The 23,241-nt window shown below is 40.2% G+C and overlaps 1 protein-coding gene across 6 annotated transcripts in view; it reads right to left on the bottom strand.

Moving 5' to 3' along the window:
• Positions 1 to 23,241, bottom strand: part of ZNF407 (zinc finger protein 407) — a 355,130-nt gene that overhangs the window by 80,949 nt on the left and 250,940 nt on the right. For all 6 annotated transcript variants that reach the window (XM_035125684.2, XM_035125685.2, XM_035125688.2 and 3 more), the window contains one exon: positions 22,562 to 22,740. In XM_035125684.2, the coding sequence (XP_034981575.2) occupies positions 22,562 to 22,740 (179 nt within the window). The remainder of the gene's footprint in view (positions 1 to 22,561; positions 22,741 to 23,241) is intronic.

Genomic DNA, 23,241 nt, shown 5'->3' with positions numbered 1-23,241 from the left:
AAGGCCTTCAGACTGCTGGAAGTTCCTGATGATGTCAAAAGACAGGTGTGGGTAACTTTGTCCCCCCCCAGTTGTTGCTGAACTACAAATTCCAGCATCCTTGGTCATTGGCCATGAATGCTGGGGCTGATGGGGCTTGTAGTACAATCTGGCAGGCCCAGGGCCATCTCAAGCAGGTCGGGCGCCCTGGCGCTGAGATCGCTCCAGCGCCCCCGCCCTCACAGCATGGCTTCGCCGCGCAGCGCCCCCCCCCCGCCAGGCCGGCACCTTGCGCCACCGGAACTGCACCTAGAGCCAGGCCTGGGCAGGCCAAAGGTGTAACACCTGGCCTAGATGTAGACATGCCTAGGAAACTACCATACAAGTATGGCACAAACCAATGTGTTTTGGGATCATGGAAGGAAGTTTCCATGACGGCCAACATTCTGTATGTCTATACATGTATACATCTGCAGCAGTTTTCAAGGCTTTGTGTATAGCCTACATTCCTAGAAAGGACTGACAAGCCCTACTGGATCAAACCACAAGTCTACCTAGTCCAACATTCTGTTTCTAACAGTGGTCAATATGAAGGACAATCTTATTGTAATTTTCACATAGTTAGGTAGCTGATGTAGTGATGTATGGAAGTGAGAGCTGGACCATAAAGAAGGCTGATCGCCGAAGAATTGATGCTTTTGAATTATGGTGCTGGAGGAGACTCTTGAGAGTCCCATGGACTGCAAGAAGATCAAACCTATCCATTCTTAAGGAAATCAGCCCTGAGTGTTCACTGGAAGGACAGATCGTGAAGCTGAGGCTCCAATACTTTGGCCACCTCATGAGAAGAGAAGAATCCTTGGAAAAGACCTTGATGTTGGGAAAGATGGAGGGCACTAGGAGAAGGGGACGACAGAGGACGAGATGGTTGGACAGTGTTCTTGAAGCTACGGACATGCGTTTGACCAAACTGCGGGAGGCAGTGGAAGACAGAAGTGCCTGGCGTGCTATGGTCCATGGGGTCACGAAGAGTCGGACATGACTAAACGACTAAACAACAAACAACAACAACAGGTAGCTGATGGGAAAACGTGAGCAGCAGGCAAGAGCTCTAAGACTTAAGGGACACTGATTCAGACATGACATGCTACCATAATAATTCAATTTCAGATATAAACTCTCTTCTCCTCACATTCAATTCTCTCCAATCCCAAAGAAGAAAAAGTGAAAGCAAAATCTAAAACCCCTCTATGCAAGTGCTACATATCAACATACTGGGAATATTCAACTTCAAGACTATAATAGAGTTGCATACTAATTTATGTTGGTATTGGTAGATAAGCATAGCACAGTTGCATACAAAAGCTTGAAACTATAAAACAATTCTTCAATATCTTACTATCTTTTTAAAAAAAAGTAAATACACAAAAGTTAGAGGAAATAAGAAAACCTCAATCTTTTTACTGATGTTAGTAGAATTAATACAATTTTCCTTCTAGTACACCATGAAAACACCACCGACTATACCTATTCCTGTTGCTAAGTTTCTTCCTATAGTGACCAGAATTTTAAAACAAGAGATTCGGAAAAGCTATACCAGCTATTAAGGAAAGGCTATTACTACACAATTATCACCACACATTAAGAAGACATGGTCACTGGCATAAGCACGATTTTATTTTCCTTGTAGGTCACATAAAAACCTATCAAGCAGTTATTTTACATGTCTAGAGTTGCTAATAACTATCATGGAATTGAAAGAGTTAATGCCAGTAGCAGAATAGCAGCTCTGATTATCAAGGCCTCTCAAGTGAGTAAAAGCCTAATGTGGGGATCCATTCAGTTATGGAAACAATCCCCAAAGTTCTGCAACAGCTATTACACTCACAGTGGTAATAAAGTCCTTTCCAGCAGTGATAAAGACACCTTAGTCGATTAATTGTATGAATTTTATTGATTAATTAAATCTACATAAAATTGCCAGTGAATAAAATAGCTGCACTGATGGAAATGTATTTTCTTTGATTTTAGATGAAGATAAGAAAAGCTCCGCTGGGTCAGGCCAAAGGACCATCTTACGTTCTCACAATGGTTAACCAGATGCTGAGGGAAGCACACAAGCAAGGAATGACAGAAACTGCTATCTTCCACTCATGCTCCCTGGCAGCTGGTATTCAGAGCACATAGCGCATATAGCTATAATGACTACCGGTCATTGTTAGTCTTATCCTCCGTGAGATTTTGTAATCCCCGTGAGCTTTAACCACTTGTTAAGCCATCCTGTGGACATAGTAGTATCTTGTGGTAGCAAATTTCATATTTTAACTATGCAGTGTTTGAGGAAGTACCTGTAAAATAATCCATACCACTTGCATTTCTGTTAAGTACCTATATTTAAAATAATTGATCAAAACTCTGTTCCCCAATTATTTGGGGGAATCGTTTTAGTTTATGAAATGATTTTAAATCAACTAATCCAACTGATTGATGTCATGGTACTAATTCATGTAAACATTCCCGACAGGAGTCTTAACGTCAACACCAAACTACCAGGATCATAAGCTAGCTGGATGTATGAAATGGCCCACATAAAAACATGGTTGGTAAATAGATATTACTTTTCTGTGCTTTCCCTCATACATTTACATTTATACAATGCCAAACTACTTAACATCTATGGATGCTAAATTAATGCACATATTGGTGTTGCAAGTGCTTTTTTTCCTGGGGAGACGCAGGCGGACACATACCCCTAAACATTTTGTGACTCTAAGTTTGGCCTCATTGAGGGGCAGTATTTCAATAGGAGTGGGAAAATGAGAGTATCACTAAACATTTTTTTTAAAAAAAGAAAAAAGCACTGGGTGTTGCAAAGACTTGGTTCAAGTCTAAATAAAGCTACACATACAGTAGATATGAAGAAAAGTAAAGGCTAGGGCAAAATCCACTCAGTGATCTTGTGACAAGGCTGTAGGGCATATACAGTACAGTATAGAAAACAGAGGTTTCCATGGTTTGTGAGATCTACCGTTTCTCCTAAAATAAGACATACCCATAAAATAAGCCATAGCAGGATTTCTAAGCATTTGCGCAATATAAGCCATACCCCGAAAATAAGACATAGTGATAGGCGCAGTTCTGGAGGGCCCCAAGGAAGAGGCGAGGCTGGACGCATAAAAAAAAAAAGACATCCCCTGAAAGTAAGCCACTGTGGGGATTTTTTAGGAGAAATAAATATAAGACGGTGTCTTATTTTCGGAGAAACACGGTAGAGGAGTTTATCAGATTTTTAAAGTAATGATTTTGGGAATCATGTATGCACTCTGGAGATGCTCGCAAGTGAACCACCTCCCTTCCACCACCTTGTGGAATGACAGACAATTGCTATAGGCCAGGATTCAGGAATGAGAAACCACAGGACCAGAGACTGAATGTGGTCCTTCAGACCTCTATATCCTGGTCTCGGGACTCTACATAAGCCACACCTCCATACTGGCTCTACTTCACACTCTCAGGTGCTTTTGCCTCACTGCAATATGTCATTGTTTGGTTTGTGTATTTTAAAAAACTTTGTGTATCTTAAAATACATGCTTGTGTATTTAAAAAAATACATAATTGTTTATAATAATTTAATAATAATTTTATTATTTATACCCGGCACATCTGACTACTTTTGTTATGTTGTGCAGTAATTATGAATTTGTTCAAGTTGTAAAGCACCCTGAGCATGGTTTGAACTGAGGGAAGCAGCATACAAATAAAATTATGTATGCCTATACTATAAAACAGTATATTATATTGAGTTTGTGCGATTTGTTTTGATCAGAACTTTAGAGTTTCCCTTACAATGTTAAGTCCTGCAAAAAAATACCACCAAAACACATTTTGTTTGCCCTTTAACAGAAGGTGAACAGAAAATATTGCTGGGGCTGGGGACAGAATTGCTGATTGTTGATTACCAGTTAACTATTATTTATTAAATAATTCCATCGTTGTTTTACCTGAAGGAATTAAGCTGGCAGAATCCATGTCAGGGTTCCCCTCTATTGCAGTTTAATTTATTTTAAAGATACTACTTTATTTTCCTTCACACCATTTAAAAAAGGTGTTTTGTTAAAAAAAATAGAAGATAGCATATGTTACATTATGAAGGCCAAATAAGCTTTCTGTGTGTGTTTTAAGCAGTCATATAGTCCATAAATAGCTTTGCTTTGACCAAACAAAGAAAAAAGAGTTGTACAGGTGTTTCTCTCACACACATTGAAAGTTAAATGCTGAGGTTGGTACATTTCTTGCAGCAGTTTTACAGCTGCACTTTGTGATACCATTAAGTTTGATCCAATGCAACTACTGTATCCTTAAATATAAGGGATGATATTCAATGTTAAAAGCCAATGGAAGGAAGAGAGTGGAACAGGGATGGAGGCAAGTCTTGCTTGTCTCCCTTTCCACCGCAGCATACCATGCTCCCCTAAATCTTCCCCATTCCTACAGAGCAGATTTAAAGAGAATGTAGGGTGCTGCATTGTGGGGAGGAGATGACCAAATCACAGAGAGATCACAGAAAATCCCTGCTGCCAGGAAAGTCACCATTAGATACCACAAAGTTTTCTATGGATTACAGTACACCAATTCACATTTAACAATGTTATCAACTTCAGGACAAGAAGAAGCAACACAGGTCTTATTTACTGGCTCAAACTCTCTCTCTCTCTCTCTCTCTCTCTCTCTCTCTCTCTCTCTCTCTCTCTCTCTCTCTCTCTCTCTCTCTCCCCCCCCCCGGCTGCTATAACCTCATGCTTCTAGTCTATAGCAAATACATCATTGCCAGTTGGTTTTTTCCAGGGGGGACGGGACAGGAAATAACTTTCCTATGACAAAATAAGACTTGGTGGACAGATATGGCTTAACAGCCTTATGTTGCCCATCCTTGCTTTGAGTTGCTATGAAATTTATTTAGAATTAGTTATATATGTAGCTGGGATAAAATCTAAACTAATACTGAGATAGATAATTTTCCTTGTTGGTTGCCTGTCTGGCAGATTAGCTATGCAAGGGCTTGCTTGAGGTGACACGGCTGAGCTGAATACTGCATGAAGCCAGTACTAGTTTTCAGTATTATCTGGCTTGTTTTCCTATAGCAGATTAGAAAGAACCTGGTAATAAAACCAAAACTTAAGTCTTGCTCCCTCCCACATACTTCAGCCGTGACTCTTTTTCAATATATTAATTTGGTGAAAGTTGTCTAGCTGTTATTATACTTGCTCACTATATTATTGATTTAAAATGAAAACCTTAAGGGTAAATCAGATTTAATGTCACCATTTCCAGTGATTTTCAGTTTATAGTTTTATCTGAAGAAGGTGTGTTTAAAATGTATGGGCATAATAATTTTGCTGTTAATTATCAATGCAAAATATATAGTCACAGTTATGCATTACATAAATATAAAGATGTGAAATGCAAAGGAGCTATATATTTTTGATAATAGTTCTAAAGTGCTTAGCTAAATTAATAGTGAGCAATTTGTGCTGGCAGATCTTTTTAAAGATTCTTTTGGTAAAAATTACAGGTCTCTGTTATGCTTAATATGGCATGGCTTAGAAGGTAATGAACTGAATGCATTACGTGCAAAACATAACTCAAAGGAGCCCAAACAACAAACATGATGAAAATCTTACTCTTGTTAAACTACTGTGTCTCATGCACTTTTATGGAGAACTATATATGCTTCAAAATCCAACCTGAATCAACTGATGTTTGTGAAGTATTTAAACACTAACAAATGCCCATATCACTATCTTTTGAATTTGTTTGAACCCAGGCTGTTTCAGGATAACTGGATATTTTCCTGATAAGGAAAGATAGAAGTGCCTTACTGCTTGGGCTTTGTTTAAAGGAAACAAATCACAAGTCCAGGCTCAGATGACAATATTATTTTTTAATATGCATATTGCAAGAACCCACAGAAAATCCAGGAACGCTTGCTTAATCTCCTATTTGAATTTGCACAGGACAACATGCATGCAAAACCAATGAAGTCTACTTTTGCAATTTCATGCTGCTGCTGAGGCTTCTCACTACAATATTTTATTTGTTGGTGCAACAATTCTTAGAACCAGACCACACGTTTCAGAACACTAACAAGTTAGAAATCAATTAGTTTTATTCTTTGAAGTAGATTTCCAATTCAGACAATGCAACATTTTAAGGTCTGTGTAATCTCAAACAACTACACAAGGTTTGTTGTATATGGTTGGCACTAAAGTTGAATTGCGTAATGAATTAAAAAACACTTCCTGCAACATTATTTGCTGAAATTGGTTGAAAGTGTAACATATCAGCCATTACCTAAAGTAATAGCCAATTTGGAGGGGTGGGGGTGGGGGTTAGCAACCATAATAAATGGTTTATAGCCAGCTCTAGTTAATTTTTTTAAAATTAAATAACGTGTTTGAAAAACCTTCTGTCACTAAGCTGCCATCCAGAACTGCAAGACAGAAATTAGTTATGGACACCATAAAGCATATCAGGGTTTGGGCAACTGGTGGTTTGAAAATCAAAAAGAACAGAATTAAACAAGGAATGAAAACACGTCAAAATAGCCCAGATGTGCTACTGTGGCTAAAGACGCCCCATTTTCCAAGTTATGATTTTAAAGTGATCAGTGAAGATAGAAGGGAGGGGGTTAATGAAGTGCAATAAAACTGGAGTACGTTAGATTAATGAGAGAGTCATTACAATCAAAAGCTGGAGTTATAAGAGCACTGGTTCTTATCTGACTTACTGAAATTAAATATATTCTTACGTGCAATATTCTACATTCAAATTTCACAAAAGGCTCTAGGGTAGAAAGTTTAGGGGAGAAAGAGGGGAAAAGGCCCTCTCTCCTCTCATAGAATATTTCATATTGTTAGTGGCTTTTGCAGCATTCAATTGGAGAACTTTAGTTGCCGTATATTAGAATGGTATTTTAGCTCTAAAAGTAGTTTTCCAGTCAATGTTCTTTGCCTTTCAGGGAGACAAACTGTTTTTCTTCCCTCTAAATGAGCACAATAAAATAGGTAAGCTGGGGGGGGGGGGAGAAAAGCAGACAGTATAACACTCAATAGAAAAAAAAATGTGATACAGACAAAAGGAGATCTAAAGCATGTTTACAGGATACACTACCATTTTTTCTACAGGTCAGACTACAAGGAAAGTGTTTCTTCCCATCACTATAATCATTAGAGGCTGTTCAGACTCAAACCTGCTCTGACTTTGCCAGTGAACCTTTTCAAAAGTAATGAAGAGAGGAACCAGATCACACAAAAAGGTTGGAAAAATAATAATCCTATTTTAGGATATACATTTCACAAATGTTTCTTTATGGCCCAATCCAGCCATAATAGAGGCGAGATCAATAGGATTAAGTGCACAATGTCTATTCATCCAGATATAGGCAGTAGAATCACAGTTTATAAACATAATTGGTGTGCTAAAGTGCTCAGTGAGTGCCCCAGTAAAAACAAATTCCTCCTGTGCATGGGTTTCCCATTCACTTCAATGGAGGAATCAGATCTGTGAAATAATGGCTTCCCATTCCATTGAAATGGATTGGGAAGAATGTGGAGATGGGCGAATTTCTATGTATGCATGTGTCTGCATTCTGGGAAGAGAGAGATCATTCTTTTTTTTCCAAATAATTTTTATTCGTTTTCCAATATTGCCAAAATACAAAAGCAACATTACAAAAGCAAAAACACAATAAAATAAAATAAAACAAAACAAACATAAAACATAAAAAGGAAAAACATCATTTACTATATTTTTACTTAACATTGTTGATTTCCTCGATTCCCCTCTCACTGGGAGATGGACTTATGTCAGGAAGTCGTGGTGAAGTGCTTCCCTGATGAACTGGAGCAATTCTACCCTGAAGCGCTTGTAGATCACCCACATGCTTCGGAATTTTGAGTCCAGTACTGCTCTCAATGACTATAGCTCCTTCTCGGATACCACAAAGAATACTGAGTAGATGTGCATATAGTGCTCTTTGGGTGGTACTCATTCTATGGCTGACATGTTCTGCAAGTGTTGTCTGCAAGTTATCTCCCAGATAACTCGTCTCTTGGAGGTATTGGTGGATACCAGTGATAGAAGGGTGCATAGGAGATCAGATCTTTTCTTTTTTCCCTTGAGGGAAGATATTAAGAATCCAAAGGTCCATAGTCACATCTAAGCACTGAAGAAGGATTCGGTCTGCCTTCTACTGGACAAGATGAGCAATTGTGTGGATACTGTTGTCAGTTGCCTTTTGGGGCATTTTGAGATCCAAACTGGTTGCCCTGATGTGGTCTGGATATATTGGTTTCAAGGTAGAAACTAACCTGAGTAGAATCAATGCCTTGTCGTGGCGAAGGGGCTTGAATAACTCAGAGAAGCTATGAGCTATGCCATGCAGGGCCACCCAAGATGGACAGGTCATAGTGGAGAGTTTTGACTAAACATGATCCACCTGGAGAAGGAACTGGTAAGCCACTCCAGTATCCCTGCCAAGAAAACTCCATGGACAAAGACAACAGGCAGATAAAAGTTATGACGCTGGAAGATGAGCCCCTCAGGTCGGAAGGTGTCCAACATGCTACTGAGGAAGAGCGGAGGACAAGTACAAGTAGATTCAGAGCTGATGAAGCGGCTGGGCCAAAGCCAAAAGGACGCTCAGTTGCGGATATGCCTGGAAGCGAAAGGAAAGTCCGATGCTGTAAAGAAAAATATTGCATAGGAACCTGGAATGTAAGAACCATGAATGGAGGTGAGCTGGATGTGGTCAAAAATGAGATGACAAGAATAAATATCGACATCCTGGGCATCAGTGAACTAAAATGGAAGGGAATGGGTGAATTCAGTTTGGGTGACTATCATATCTACTACTGTGGGCATGAATCCCGTAGAAGAAATGGAGTGGCCCTCATAGTCAACAAAAGAGTGGCAAAAGCTGTAATGGGATGCAATCTCAAAAATGACAGAATGATCTCGATACGAATCCAAGGCAGACCTTTTAACATCACAATAATCCAAGTTTATGCACCAACTACCGGTGCTGAAGAAAGTGAAATTGACCAATTCTATGAAGACCTACAACACCTTCTAGAAATGACACCAAAGAAGGATGTTCTTCTCATTACAGGGGATTGGAATGCTAAAGTAGGGAATCAAGAGATAAAAGGAACAACTGGCAAGTTTGGCCTTGGAGTTCAAAATGAAACAGGGCAAAGGCTAATAAGAGTTCTGTCAAGAGAACAAGCTGGTCATCACAAACACTCTCTTCCAACAACACAAGAGACGACTCTACACATGGATATCGCCAAATGGGCAGCATCGAAATCAGATTGATTATATTCTCTGCAGCCAAAGATGGAGAAGCTCTATACAGTCAGCAAAAACAAGACCTGGAGCTGACTGTAACTCAGATCATCAGCTTCTTATAGCAAAATTCCAGCTTAAACTGAAGAAAGTAGGAAAAACCACTGGGCCAGTAAGATACAATCTGAATCAAATCCCTTATGAATACACAGTGGAAGTGAGGAACAGGTTTAAGGATTTAGATTTGGTGGACAGAGTGCCTGAAGAACTATGGATGGAGGCTCGTAACATCATACAGGAGGCAGCAACGAAAACCATCCCAAGGAAAAGGAAATGCAAGAAAGCAAAATGGCTGTCCAACGAGGCCTTACAAATAGGGGAGGAGGGGAGGCAAGCAAAATGCAAGGGAGATAGGGAAAGATACAGGAAACTGAATGCAGATTTCCAAAAAACAGCAAGGAGAGACAAGAGGGTCTTCTTAAATGAGCAATGCAAAGAAATAGAGGAAAACAATAGAATGGGGAAAACCAGAGATCTGTTCAAGAAAATTGGAGATATGAAAGGAACATTTCATACAAAGATTACCATAATCAAGGACAAAAGTGGTAAGGACCTAACAGAAGCAGAAGATATCAAGAAGAGGTGGCAAGAATACACAGAGGAATTATACCAGAAAGATATGGAGGTCTCGTAGACCCCAGGTAGTGTGGCTGCTGACCTTGAGCCAGACATCTTGGAGAGTGAAGTCAAATGGGCCTTAGAAAGCACTGCTAATAACAAGGCCAGTGGAAGTGATGATATTCCAGCTGAACTATTAAAAATTTTAAAAGATGATGCTGTTAAGGTGCTACACCCAATATGCCAGCAAGTTTGGAAAACTCAGCAATGGCCAGAGGATTGGAGAAGATCAGTCTACATCCCAATTCCAAAGAAGGGCAGTGCCAAAGAATGCTCCAACTACCGCACAATTGCGCTCATTTCACACGCTAGCAAGGTTATGCTTAAAATTCTACAAGGCAGGCTTAGGCAGTATGTGGACCGAGAACTCCCAGAAGTGCAAGCTGGATTTCGAAAGGGCAGAGGAACCAGAGACCAAATAGCAAACATGCGCTGGATTATGGAGAAAGCTAGAGAGTTCCAGAAAAACGTCTACTTCTGCTTCATTGACTATGCAAAAGCCTTTGACTGTGTCGACCACAGCAAACTATGGCAAGTTCTTAAAGAAATGGGAGTGCCTGATCACCTCATCTGTCTCTTGAGAAATCTCTATGTGGGACAAGAAGCTACAGTTAGAACTGGATATGGAACAACTGATTGGTTCAAAATTGGGAAAGGAGTACGACAAGGTTGTATATTGTCTCCCTTATATGCAGAATTCATCATGCGAAAGGCTGGACTAGATGAATCCCAAGCAGGAATTAAGATTGCCGGAAGAAATATCAACAACCTCAGATATGCAGATGACACAACCTTGATGGCAGAAAGCGAGGAGGAATTAAAGAACCTTTTAATGAGGGTGAAAGAGGAGAGCGCAAAATATGGTCTGAAGCTCAACATCAAAAAAACCAAGATCATGGCCACTGGTCCCATCACCTCCTGGCAAATAGAAGGGGAAGAAATGGAGGCAGTGAGAGATTTTACTTTCTTGGGCTCCTTGATCACTGCAGATGGTGACAGCAGTCACGAAATTAAAAGATGCCTGCTTCTTGGGAGAAAAGCAATGACAAACCTAGACAGCATCTTAAAAAGCAGAGACATCACCTTGCCGACAAAGGTCCGTATAGTTAAAGCTATGGTTTTCCCAGTAGTGATGTATGGAAGTGAGAGCTGGACCATAAAGAAGGCTGATCGCCGAAGAATTGATGCTTTTGAATTATGGTGCTGGAGGAGACTCTTGAGAGTCCCATGGACTGCTAGAAGATCAAACCTATCCATTCTTAAGGAAATCAGCCCTGAGTGCTCCCTGGAAGGACAGATCGTGAAGCTGAGGCTCCAATACTTTGGCCACCTCATGAAAAGAGAAGAATCCTTGGAAAAGACCCTGATGTTGGGAAAGATTGAGGGCACTAGGAGAAGGGGACGACAGAGGACGAGATGGTTGGACAGTGTTCTCGAAGCTACGAACATGAGTTTGACCAAACTGCGGGAGGCAGTGGAAGACAGGAGTGCCTGGCGTGCTCTGGTCCATGAGGTCACGAAGAGTCGGACACTACTAAACGACTAAACAACAACAAGAAGGAAGAAAATGGGAGCTAAAGGTGACGTGACTGTTTCAATCAGGCATGAGCAAAAAACTGATTGGGAGATGCCCACTTTCCTAAAGTCTTTGCTCCTGCATCATGATCATCATGAAGTTATAGCCCAATTCAGTGACCCCATGTGTCAGCAGGAGATCCAGCTATATAAAAAGGGTTAGACAGGGATTGGTGGGCTGGGGACAGGAGATGCGAAAATACAGCTGCATCTAATGGGGAAATGTATTTCAAAAGGTTTTGGTGTATATTAGAGATGGTGATTAAACAGCTGGATTTTTTTTTGTTCCAGCTAAAACATACTGAGATAAAATAAATGAAAGCATACTCCCATTCTTCCACAAATCTCTTACACTCAAGGCACCATGAGAGAGCCAGGCATTGCGCTTCAAAGCAGCCAGATTTTTTTTGAGGGCTGGTATGCACTACCTGCCCATGCGCCTTCTAATTATATACTCTTTTTTTGTTTTAAGAAGAAGCAAGGCCTTTATCGGTAATAATTTAAGCTATCACTTGCATGGCACCTGCTACAGATCAATAGCACATAGTTAAGTGGATGAAAAGGCTAAATGTGATTGTCATTTGCAATGCAAGGTTGTAGTGGTTCCCCCCTCCTTTGAGGCTTTTAGAACATCTCATTTTGGAATACTAATACTAAATTCTGGTTCAGGTACAGAGTTTCTGCACATTCACAGCATTTTGTTCTACATTAAAGATCTGTCATTTTAAAGGCCAAAACACAAGGATAAGTTATAGTAAAAACTAACATGAAACCTGCAATTTTACAGATTCCATTGCTGGTGGCCATACATCTTTGATGGCAAAACTACATTGGTTGTAGCACCATAAAAATCAATAAATATTAACCTTTTTCTGACACTTTCTGCACAGATGCTTTATCAATTGCTGTCAGGTGATAGAGCAGTTGGTAGTGTGTACTATATTTTTCAACTAAGGATCTATAACCAACTTAAAAATCAATGTCAATTAACAAGCCTTTTAAATTCAAAAACTACCAGTGGCGTTTCAGTTTCCAGTGTCAAGACTAAAACAAACAAGCAGTAGTGCTACATCACAAAATCCACCTTATTTGCCTTCTGCAGTGGAATAAACTGCATGATTTAGAAGAAACCTGACCAGATTTACAAACTTTTAAAATACAAATGAAATCAAATATTTACTTGAAAATAAATCCTCACATAAGTTGCAGAACACAGAGATTGATGATCTTTGCTTCCATTGTAGATTCATTATCTACAAATTGCCAAATTCCCTTCCTTCCTGGCACCAGTCATATGAGAAGCCTTCTAAGAACTGCTTGAAGGGTTTGTTTCCTCAGCAAAGAGTATGTATGGCTGGATTTATAGCAGCCACCATATAGCTGGTTTTCATCTTAATCCACCTTTCTGCACAACTATTTGAATGTTAAGCTACACTGATTTCAACTGACTTTACTTTCATGTAAATAGTGGTCAAAGTTCCTTTTGCTGCAACTGCACTGCTCACAGCCTGTCAATCCACATGCCAAGGTTCACCCAACAAGATAGCAAGTGCAGATCCACCATTTGGCAAGTTTAAATAAAAGATACATGTGGGTTTGATTCCTTTCTTATTATTTTATGTCCTTCTTTGATCACTTGTAATTAAAACCACCTGATTTCAAAATTCTGTTACCACACTCTGAAGTATTCTCTTTTCACTGATGGTTGGTCTCAAGTGGTAGATGGGTTCTGGTTTTCTTCACGATGGCTTGTTTTCATACAGATGATACAGTTTACACCTCTGGAGCTACAATGTTATTTCCCTCCCTCCCTTAGAGAATAAATGAAAGATAGGTTGATCTTTTTGTATCTTCCATGGGCTAAATGCTTTGTTTTTCCAGCAGAAATGACTATTAGGGAGACTTAGCAAGAATTACTGGAACTGAAAATAAAATAAGAGGAATGAACGTTTTGGCTGGTACATTCCAATGCATTTAAAGTGTCATGGGTCAAGATGTCTTATTTCAATATTTATCCTTTCCCTTCCTCCATGAGAGAGAAATCACTTAAATAGATACCACTGGGAAGGAACAGTTGGTAACATTTTTTCCAAGATGGAAGGCACAAGAGAGAAGGCAATGGTCACAGCTTCTGATACCTGTGTATGAACTGGGCTTCTCCTCCTAACCTTTTGCTCTCCACATGTTGTTAGACTACAACTTTCATCATTCCTGAGCACTGGCTGTATGAACAAAGGTTTATGGGAGTTGTAGTCCAGCAACATATGGAGAGTTAAAGCCCTGTTCTAACCTCGAGTTTCTCTCTGGACTTCTCATTATCTTACTCTCCATCTTTCTTCTGGACACATGCACCTCTTTCGCCCTGAAAAATGGGTGTACTGGTGGAGTGGTGGAGGTGGTACTTGGCAGTGGGGACTTATGCTGGATCCCAACTCCATTCAACTTGGTCGTATGAACTGGTGCAACCCATGCCAGCAAAAAGAGTAGTGTAAGGCAAACTGTTTGTTTCCCCTTTGCCAGGCTTAGGCTGAGTTTGGAACTGACATACTTTATGCTGTTTTAACTTTATCTGGTGTAAATTATGTGGGTTTCCCTAAGGAGCAGTTCACTAATTTGGACATAACACTAACCATAGCTTAATTAAACCTGTATTTAAGTGCTGAAGAAGAGAGATGAAAGGGGGATAGGTGAGGAGTGAACACAAAGCCTTGATGCTCATTCCCATCTGCAAGCCAGGAAGTGAGCATCTGAACAAGCCCTCTAAGGTCTTTCTCACTTCTATTACAAAAGAAGCAATGAAAGAAGTATTTTCTCTGCTTCTTTCTAAACATATAGTCCTCAGAGAGAACCATGCAGCACAATTCACCTATACAGAACGATGTTTTCTGTATTTTGTAGCATGACATGTCTACGAGCCTTAGTAGAACATGAAATGGCTGCGAGCCTTTGCAATACTGGGCAATACTTGGCAGGAGACTAAACTGATGAGGTGGCCTCTAGGCCATAAAATCTTATTCCACAATAAATTTGGTATTCTTTAAGGTCCCACAAGATACTTTCTTTTCTGTTGTAACAGACCTACCTGGCTAGCCCTCTGTAAAATATTTGCTGACATAAGAACTTCCCCCATTTGCTATCTATGTTCCCCCCATTGGTTTTCAATGAAGGGACAATGAGGATTGTTCTGCCCCTGCACATGCATGCAATGATGCTTCCCAGGCTGGTCTACTCTCATATGTACATTGGGGCACACACAATCTAAGTCAGTGGCATTGTATACAGGGCTTTTTGTCAACAGAGCACAACTCCAGAACTGCTATACGTAAAAGGATTAAAAGCAAGTAAAAACTTAGGAGAGGTCTCCTGATTTAATCCTTTTAAATTCTGGCTCTAAGCAATAATATATAGCAAAGAACAAAATTGTAGGTGTTAATACTTCACCAACAAGTTAGATTTAAATTTCATTTGAAAAGTCAACATCAGGCACAGAGCACTCTATAGGGACATAAGTAACTGCTTTAAGAAACATGATGTTATGTCAGTGGAAGCTAAACTCAAATGACTAAAAGCTTAATTATCATATTCTCTGAAATTTGACTGAAGAATAGAACAAGTTTACATTTGTCATTTCTTTCAACTGCCACTGTGTTACTGTTATTATTCAAATACAGTACAAATGCTCATTCGGTTGGTCAGTGTCAGGAGCTATCAGATTTCCTTCTAGAATATTACGGTGTTCTCAAGTTTTGGATTACAAGTTTTTCAAGTTGCATTTTCTGTTTTACTAGGGTACAACAACTGAGTAACAGTTTTCTTCATCAAGTCCTTTTCACATCGGACCACTGGCTTAATTGGAGACTAACATGCTGAAGCCCTACTTGGTGTAGTGACTGCTAGAGGAGGAGCAATTTTTGTGGCAGGAAAAGGAGGTGCAGCTGCTCCTGTGAGCCTGCAGCCGGGAAATCCTCCTTCTCTTGCACACACTTGCACAAAATACACACAGAAGGAGATTAACGGAGACCCTGGCCAAAGAAGGAAACACTCAGATGGCAACAGAAATGCAGTGAGGCGCCTCTGCCCGAGTTCATGAAATGAAAAAGTGGCCCTTGGCATGTATATCATGCATGTAAATCTCTCCCTGTTCTGGGCAGTGGGATGTTTGGGGAGGGGGGAGGGGGTGATGGAGGGAGGCGGGAAATTGCCGGGTTGGCCAGGTTGAGGACTCTGGTGGGCCAGATCCAGCCCACACTGTAGTTTGAGGACCCCTGACTTATGGGATTTTCTACTGTATTTCACAGGAATGTATTATACAACAACATTTCCACCATGTTCATAGGATTTCTGCACCCAAAATGGATATGGATCCATAAAAAGTTTGGGGTTTTGCTTTTTAACATTTTATCTTGCCATTTAGAGTAAGAGATGTCTATCAGCTAGATATACTGTAAGCTTACTATAAAGCCTCATTAGTCCACGTTGATCAAAATTTATGAGAGATTACATTTAATCTCAACTTCTTTTATACAAAAATCAATAAAAACAAATGAGGCTTCTATGAACCCTACTTTCTTTAATTTTAACAGACAGTCAAGCTCTTCTTTCAAATGATCATTTTAGAGGTCACTGAAACTATAATTACAGGCCTAGTCACTATCCTGATGGGCTTTCCTAAGAAATGGAGCCCAGTGGGAACATTTTATCCCACTGCTTATTCTGTGGGTCAGCATTTTCTTCTCATATACTTCTTAATTTTCTTAAATGGCAGTTATTTAAGGTGGTGCAAGATACATTCATCCAATAAAATCTAAATAGTACAAGGGACAGAGGGGCAACCCCCCCCAAAAAAACCCCCAGCATAGATTCCAAAGATATGAAATATTGTTTCACATTTGAAAGGCACCTAAGAGCTGACAACCGTGAGTGTAACAAAAATTACAGGGAACTATTGCAAACAAAGAATATACAAATATATATTTGTATATATGATGATGGTGCTGATGAATGAATGAAGCTGGACAAACCTTTTACCAAAGCTTCATTAAAATTTGTTGCTGCCATATAAAATAAAAATAGGATTGGATCCAATCCATGGGTAACAATTTGGCCACAGCTGCCTTAATAAATCACAGTAGCACTGGCGGCCTATATGTTTCAGTCACACTGCAGAAAGAGTGTGCACCTCAAAACACTGAACAACAAAAGCCAGTACTGATTTGCCATCAACAGCTGTGATTCTGGGTCACAAAGTGGGATGTCTGGCAATACCTTCAGACCTGCTCCCTCCAAAGCATACGCTGGGTTCAGGAGCCAGGAAGCTCCCATCCTCCTTTTTCTTTTTTTAATTATCTTTATTGAGTTCATAAACAAAGAAAATAATAATAATAAGAAAAATACAAATAGCAAAGAATTTCCCATAAATGAAAAAGGTAGCATTTAAGTTTACAAACTGCTCAAACCTATGTTCCAGTTCAATTAATCGTAGCTACCGTGTTTCCCACATTTTAAGACACCGTCTAATAATTATTTTACTCAAGAAAATAAGCCTATGGCTTATTTTCGGGGGGTGTCTTAGTGGTTCCTGCCTCCTCCTGCCGCGGCCGGCGTTGCTGCTGCTGGGCTGGCAGCACCCTGTGAAGTCAGGAGAAGCCGGCCAGACCGCTGGGGGGGTTAGAAAAAACGTCCAGAGCGCGTCCCAATGGCAGCGCTCCTCCTCACCTGATGGCAGTGCTCCTCATGTGCCGCAAAAGCCACCAAACAACTGGGGGGGGTAGAAAGGCAGCCGGAGCGCAGCCCGATAGCAGCGCTCCTCACGCACCATAAAAAGGACGCAGAAAGCTGCCAGACAGGGGGCTAAAAAGCAGTGAAGTGACGGCCACAGCTTTAAATGGCTCGCAACGCCCCCCTCGCCGTCGCTAGGGCTGCCGAGGCTGGATCGTGCCTTCCGTCCCGCGCCTGCGCTGCGCGCCAGATTTTGCCCAATCCATCGGGAAGCAGGGAGCGCTCAGAATCTGGCAAAGGGGGTCTCTCTTCCCATTCAGGCGCCTGAGCATCGCCGCTTGAAAGGCTGGAGGCTCTCGGCAAGGTGGTGTAGAGGAGCGATCCCGAGCTCTTGGCTGGCTGGCTCGCTTTCTTTTTGCGCACGGAAGGCGGAAGGGGCAGCGGGCCTCTAACCGCCGCTCTGCCTTGGGCCACACGGCCCACAACGTTCCGGCGGCATGGCTTCCACCACCGTCAGTTGCCCCGGCGGCGCGGAAGGGCCACCGAGCCTCCGTCCACCGCCACCGCTCTGCCTCGGGCCATGCGACCCAAAATGTTCTGGCGGCGCGGAAGGGGCCAGCAGGGCTCCCGCCGCCGCCCGCCGCCCCAGCGGCGCGGAAGGGCCAGCGAGCCTCCGTCCACCGCTCTGCCTCGGGCTATGCAATGCACAATGTTCTGGCGGCGCGGAAGGGGCCAGCAGGGCTCCCGCCGCCGAGGGGTTTCGAGTGGAAAAAAAGTCCTGGGAAGACTGGGGAGGCTCCCAGCGCGGCTCGTCTGGCGACGCGCTCAATTCATGCACCCCCTCCCATCTCGTCTCAAGCCTCTCTGAGGCTCTAAAGGAAAGCAACATGGTACGTCTTATTTTCGGGGTATGTCCTATATTTCGCGAATGCATAAAAACCCTGCCATGGCTTACTTAATGACTACATATTAAAAAGGGGGAAACACGGTACCTACATATAATTTATTAAGCCTATATACAATGTAACAAACAGAAATAAAGAAATGTGAATACTTCCGATTAAGTCCATAATACTCTTCCTGCTGTAACCATTTAGATCCAAACATCGACTTCCTACTTATATCCATTATTTAATTCCATCATTATTGTTTTTTTATATTAATACCATATGTTGTTCTAACGTCAGAAAACCTCTACTATTGCAGTATCCTTGGAGATATTCTCTCACCATTTTCCATTCCTTGTCTACCTCCTTTTCCGAGGCTCCTCTCACTGGTTCCATTTTTTCCGCTAACATTAGATATTCTACCAGTTTAGCTTGCCATTCTGTCCTTGGTTAGAGGGGTTTCCCTTTTCAGGAGCCAGGAAGCTTGTTGTACTCTAAAATCACTGAAGGAGGAGGATTCAGAGGTAGGAAGCACAATGCCTCTACTGATAGCAGCTATAGCACAGAGTGAAAAGGGGTGTATTATACCAGTTTCCCCTTGCACTATTGGGGCACTAATTAAGGGCATTTTAACAGAGAATGAGCACAATTCAGAAAAGTTCATAAGGTATGAGCATCAGCCCATGAGCTTTTTCCTTTGGCAAGTAACCCTCCATGCTGGATCACAAACTGCTTTAAGATTTGTTGTGGAATGGCATTGCTGGAGGGGCATTGTTATTGGGGGAGTTAAACAGCAAAATCCCATGCTTGTTCAATGGGACTTAATCCTTAGTACATGTGTTTTGGATTGTAGCCAAAAGCTCAACGGGGCACTTACTTAGTAAAGCAATTATATGCTTATGCCCATTGTCAAGAAGCAAAAATTTACTTGTAGTAGTAAACGGGCTGAATTCCAACAATAATTGTTTCTTACTGCATTAGGCTACCTTCCCTAGATATATGTTTCAATGTTGTTACATGCCTATCACATTATTTCGCATTTTTATTGACAAATTATATTTGGCATTTTAGATCTAAACCTCTATGATATATTAAGTACACATCATTTGATACCCAAGTCCACGAAAGCTGTACTGAGATGCTTGCTGTTTTTGCCCCTTACCACCTTCTACTGAGTAGCAATTCCTATGGACGCTGAGGCTTAACAGGGTAAACAATGAGCTATTAGTGAGGTTCCCTTCAGTTCCGTTGTGCTGTACTACTGGGAGCAAAAGTACATGCAAAAAAATTGTATTTGGGACCTTGTGCAATTCCTTTATGTTTTCTGGATAGAGGGCTGAAACTTGCAGGTGGCAATTTACCAGGTGATAATAGTGGACATTTGCAAAGTAGGTAATCACTAAAAAACAAACAAACCCCTATGTAAGGATAAAAAAAATCAGCTTTACACAGCTTACTTTTGGGGGAAATACAAGTCTAAGGTAATCTATATAGGCTGCATGAAACCTAGCATCCTTCTTTAGAAACAGAAAGGCATTTATGTAAGGTTTTATTTCAAGCACATGCTAAAATTACTATTCTGCACAAGAGAGAAAAGGACTCTCTGCCAATCAATATGACATGCAATTGAAAGACTGACACTAATAGCTATTACTAGAACGAACCTGTTTGAAGCTGAGCTGCTGCTGCTTACTGTTTTCTTTATATAAAGCATTTCAGCTATCAAAAATACTACTTTAGCTTGGAACCCAGGCAAGATTCTGCTACTCTAGCACCAGCTATTTTCAGTATCTCCCCTAACAAGGCCAGACCTTTTAGTTTTTTAAAAGTAAGTTGCTGGTATTTAAACAAACAAATAAACAAAAGCATTCAAAATGTAAATGCACTTTAAAATTGACAGTCAAATTACAACCAGAGAAGACGGAAATTCAGCTGAGAAAGGGACCCTATATCCATTCTTTAACAGCTTTGCACAAAGGTATGAAGTATACTGTTATTTCATGTACCCAATGGACTTAGTTCCATTCGCCCTGTTAATTACTATGCTCCGTGTGATTTAATGCCTTACAGGTAAAGAGAACATGAGTAAAATGAAATTGGCCAGCATGATATTTGATACTTTCATTTTTATATTGTGTTTCGAATACTGCCTCATCAATGCATAAGCAATGTATTGACCACATGGATGACTATAGCTATTTTTACTTTTAAAACCAATGGGTGTATGGAATGAAATAAAGGCAAAGGAAAATTAATTTCAGGAAATTAAGCAAACCACTGAAAATTAAATATCACTTATTTATGTTATGAAATTTCATATCTTCACTTGACATTCAGCGACAGTAGCTTCCACTTGGTAACACAGTCATACCTTGATAAAAATCACACAACAGATCACACTCTAACTTTTAGCAATCATTTCCCATCCACCCCCCTTAATAATTTGATAAATGCTTCTGTCAAGAAGGATAAAGATCACAATTTTATTTAGGCTTAACTACTTGAACTTTCAGGATTCCATTCATGAATATTGCAACTGTTAACAACTGATAGGATCACAGTTTGTCCCATTTTGATGATGTAATCATAGAGCAGCTTGCCTTTGAAGACTTGTTTAATGCAGGCTATGCTTATGGAAAGAGAAATTTATGTGGGGCAAAAATGAGTTCTGACCTTAGTAGCGGCAGCTTAGTAAAAGTGTTTTCATAAAATTTATCAGAGTTTGCTGGCAACAATATGCTAGACAGAATTAGAACAAAGATATGGCTCTTTACCTCTAAAGTAAAACAGAAAGGATAGAGGCCTGACTTACTCATGGTGATTAATTGATCTGTCTTACCATGAGTTTTAGATCCCAAAAGCCAATAATACAGTTGGAAAGTCGCCAGTAAAGCTACATTTCAACAGTCTTTTTTCCACTTTATTTTAAATAAAATAACATTATGTATTTTGTAGGTTAAGTTTACTATGAGGGTATAGGATAAATTATTTCATTAAATATACATGCCAGAAGATAAGAGTCTATCAAATAGATTACTCATATGATGGAATGCAAATTATTCAGGACAAAATCATCTGTAGCTGCTTCTTCAAAGAAGTAAACCTTTCAAGTTAAGCACTCATGCAATTTTTTTGTTTGTTTAAATGTGGTTAAAGTTTATTATATTAGCCCATTTTTATGGTCCCTGTGTGTGTCATATACAAACACACATAGGGCAACTTGTAACCCTTACATTTTATTGAATGCGTCTAACACAGGAATGTGGGTTTATGTGCATGAAGCATCATATATGCAGAATGTTGGTAGTGCTTAAGTCTAAAAGTGACACTAACATCTAGTGAAGTTACAGGATCTCCCCATAATTTTCTTTCCCTGAATGTAGTCCTGGAGGGGGCATTTGAATAAGGACAGATGAGGGATGGTCTCATTACTATGGCCCTAATCCATATTACCCACCTCAAAAAAGCTACTATTAGCTGCAGAGTGTAAAATATATAGGCATGAAGGATACCTTTACGCTTTCTCGCTTTGCTGCTAATAGGGTCTCAGGGGGAGGGGGCACTGATTTTAACTGGGGCTACAGTGTGGAAGACAGAGTTAGCTCCCCCCTCCCCCACAGCTGCTTTTAGAAGAAAAAACTTCCATGAGGAGGTCCAATCATGGATATCCGATGTAACACCTATGCTAGGAGACATGTCCTAATTCCAGGTTTATGATAATCATGACTGGAGAAGATTCAGGTAGGTAGCCATGTTGGTATGACAGTCAAAATAAATAAAAAAATAAAAAAATTGTCCAGTAGCACCTTAGAGACCAACTAAGTTTGTTCTGGGTATAAGCTTTCGTGTGCATGCACACTTCTTCAGAAATGACTGGAGAAGGCATTCAGAAGCTGCTGCTCATCATGGATTGTAGAGTTCAGGTCCGGTGCTGGCAACAAGTTTCAAGGCCAAGGCCTGGTTCTAATTAAGCCTTATGAACACGTGCAAAATTAAAAAATTGTCCAGTAGCACCTTAGAGACCAACTAAGTTTGTTCTGGGTATAGGCTTTCGTGTGCATGCACACTTCTTCAGATACCATGCACACGAAAGCTCATACCAATAAAATTATTAATAAAAAAAGTAAATTGATCATGCATAATTCACTTCATGTCTGAATGCAAAACACTTCTGTGTAAAATGCACCTGAGTTACTGTGAGTCATATAAAAGTGTGAACAGAACCATGAATCTGACTGGATCGAGATGAAAATTGCTTTGTTCCTTGGCCAGAGTCATGCATATTACATTAAAAAGTGCTTTCTCCCTACAGCCATTTAACTGAACTCCATTTGTGAAAATGAAAACTCAATGACAACAGCCGTAAAGATGTTCTTACCAGCATGCAGGTAAGCTAGGTCAGGGTTCTCAATATCAGGATGCAATTCTTTCAGGTGGTTGCGAAATTCTACAGGGATATTGGTGCCATATTCACACTTGGGACAGTTGTACATCTTTACTCCTTCATGTTTGCCTGTATGCAGGATATGCTTGCGGATATTTTCAGCACAGTTAGACCTGCAGGAAATGCAGGAAAAATATAATGAAGTTATATTATACATGCATATTCACTGAATTGAAATATTGCTGTAAAACAATTGGCTCCCCACAGTCATGCTTGTGAGTAACTTCCAGATATACAACTTATAATGACATCCGTCAAGCTAGTTGAGGGCTAGTTTTAGTTATAATTTTAAAAATTGCAGTTTGAAATCATTTTTTAAAATAATACTCCTCCTTTCCTTTTTTATTTTAAAAAAACCCTTAGGAATAATCACATCTAGTAAGGATGAAAGGTGGTATACAAATTTAATTAAAAATAATGATGATAATGATGATATAAAGGAGGAGGAGGATTGATCCTAAAACTTGCTGGTCCTAAAGGGTTGGGGATATATACTGCCATGTTGTACATATAATGCTGGTATCACAGGCACATATAAAACACACACACTAGAATCAAAGTATACATACATTAAGCTTAAAATAAAGTTTGAACCCTTCATTATTATTTTCATT

The sequence above is a fragment of the Zootoca vivipara genome, chromosome 8, assembly GCF_963506605.1.
Source record: "Zootoca vivipara chromosome 8, rZooViv1.1, whole genome shotgun sequence".
NCBI lineage: Eukaryota > Metazoa > Chordata > Lepidosauria > Squamata > Lacertidae > Zootoca > Zootoca vivipara.
Note: the sequence above shows the minus strand (reverse complement) of the source record. Positions and strands in the feature narration are given on the sequence as shown.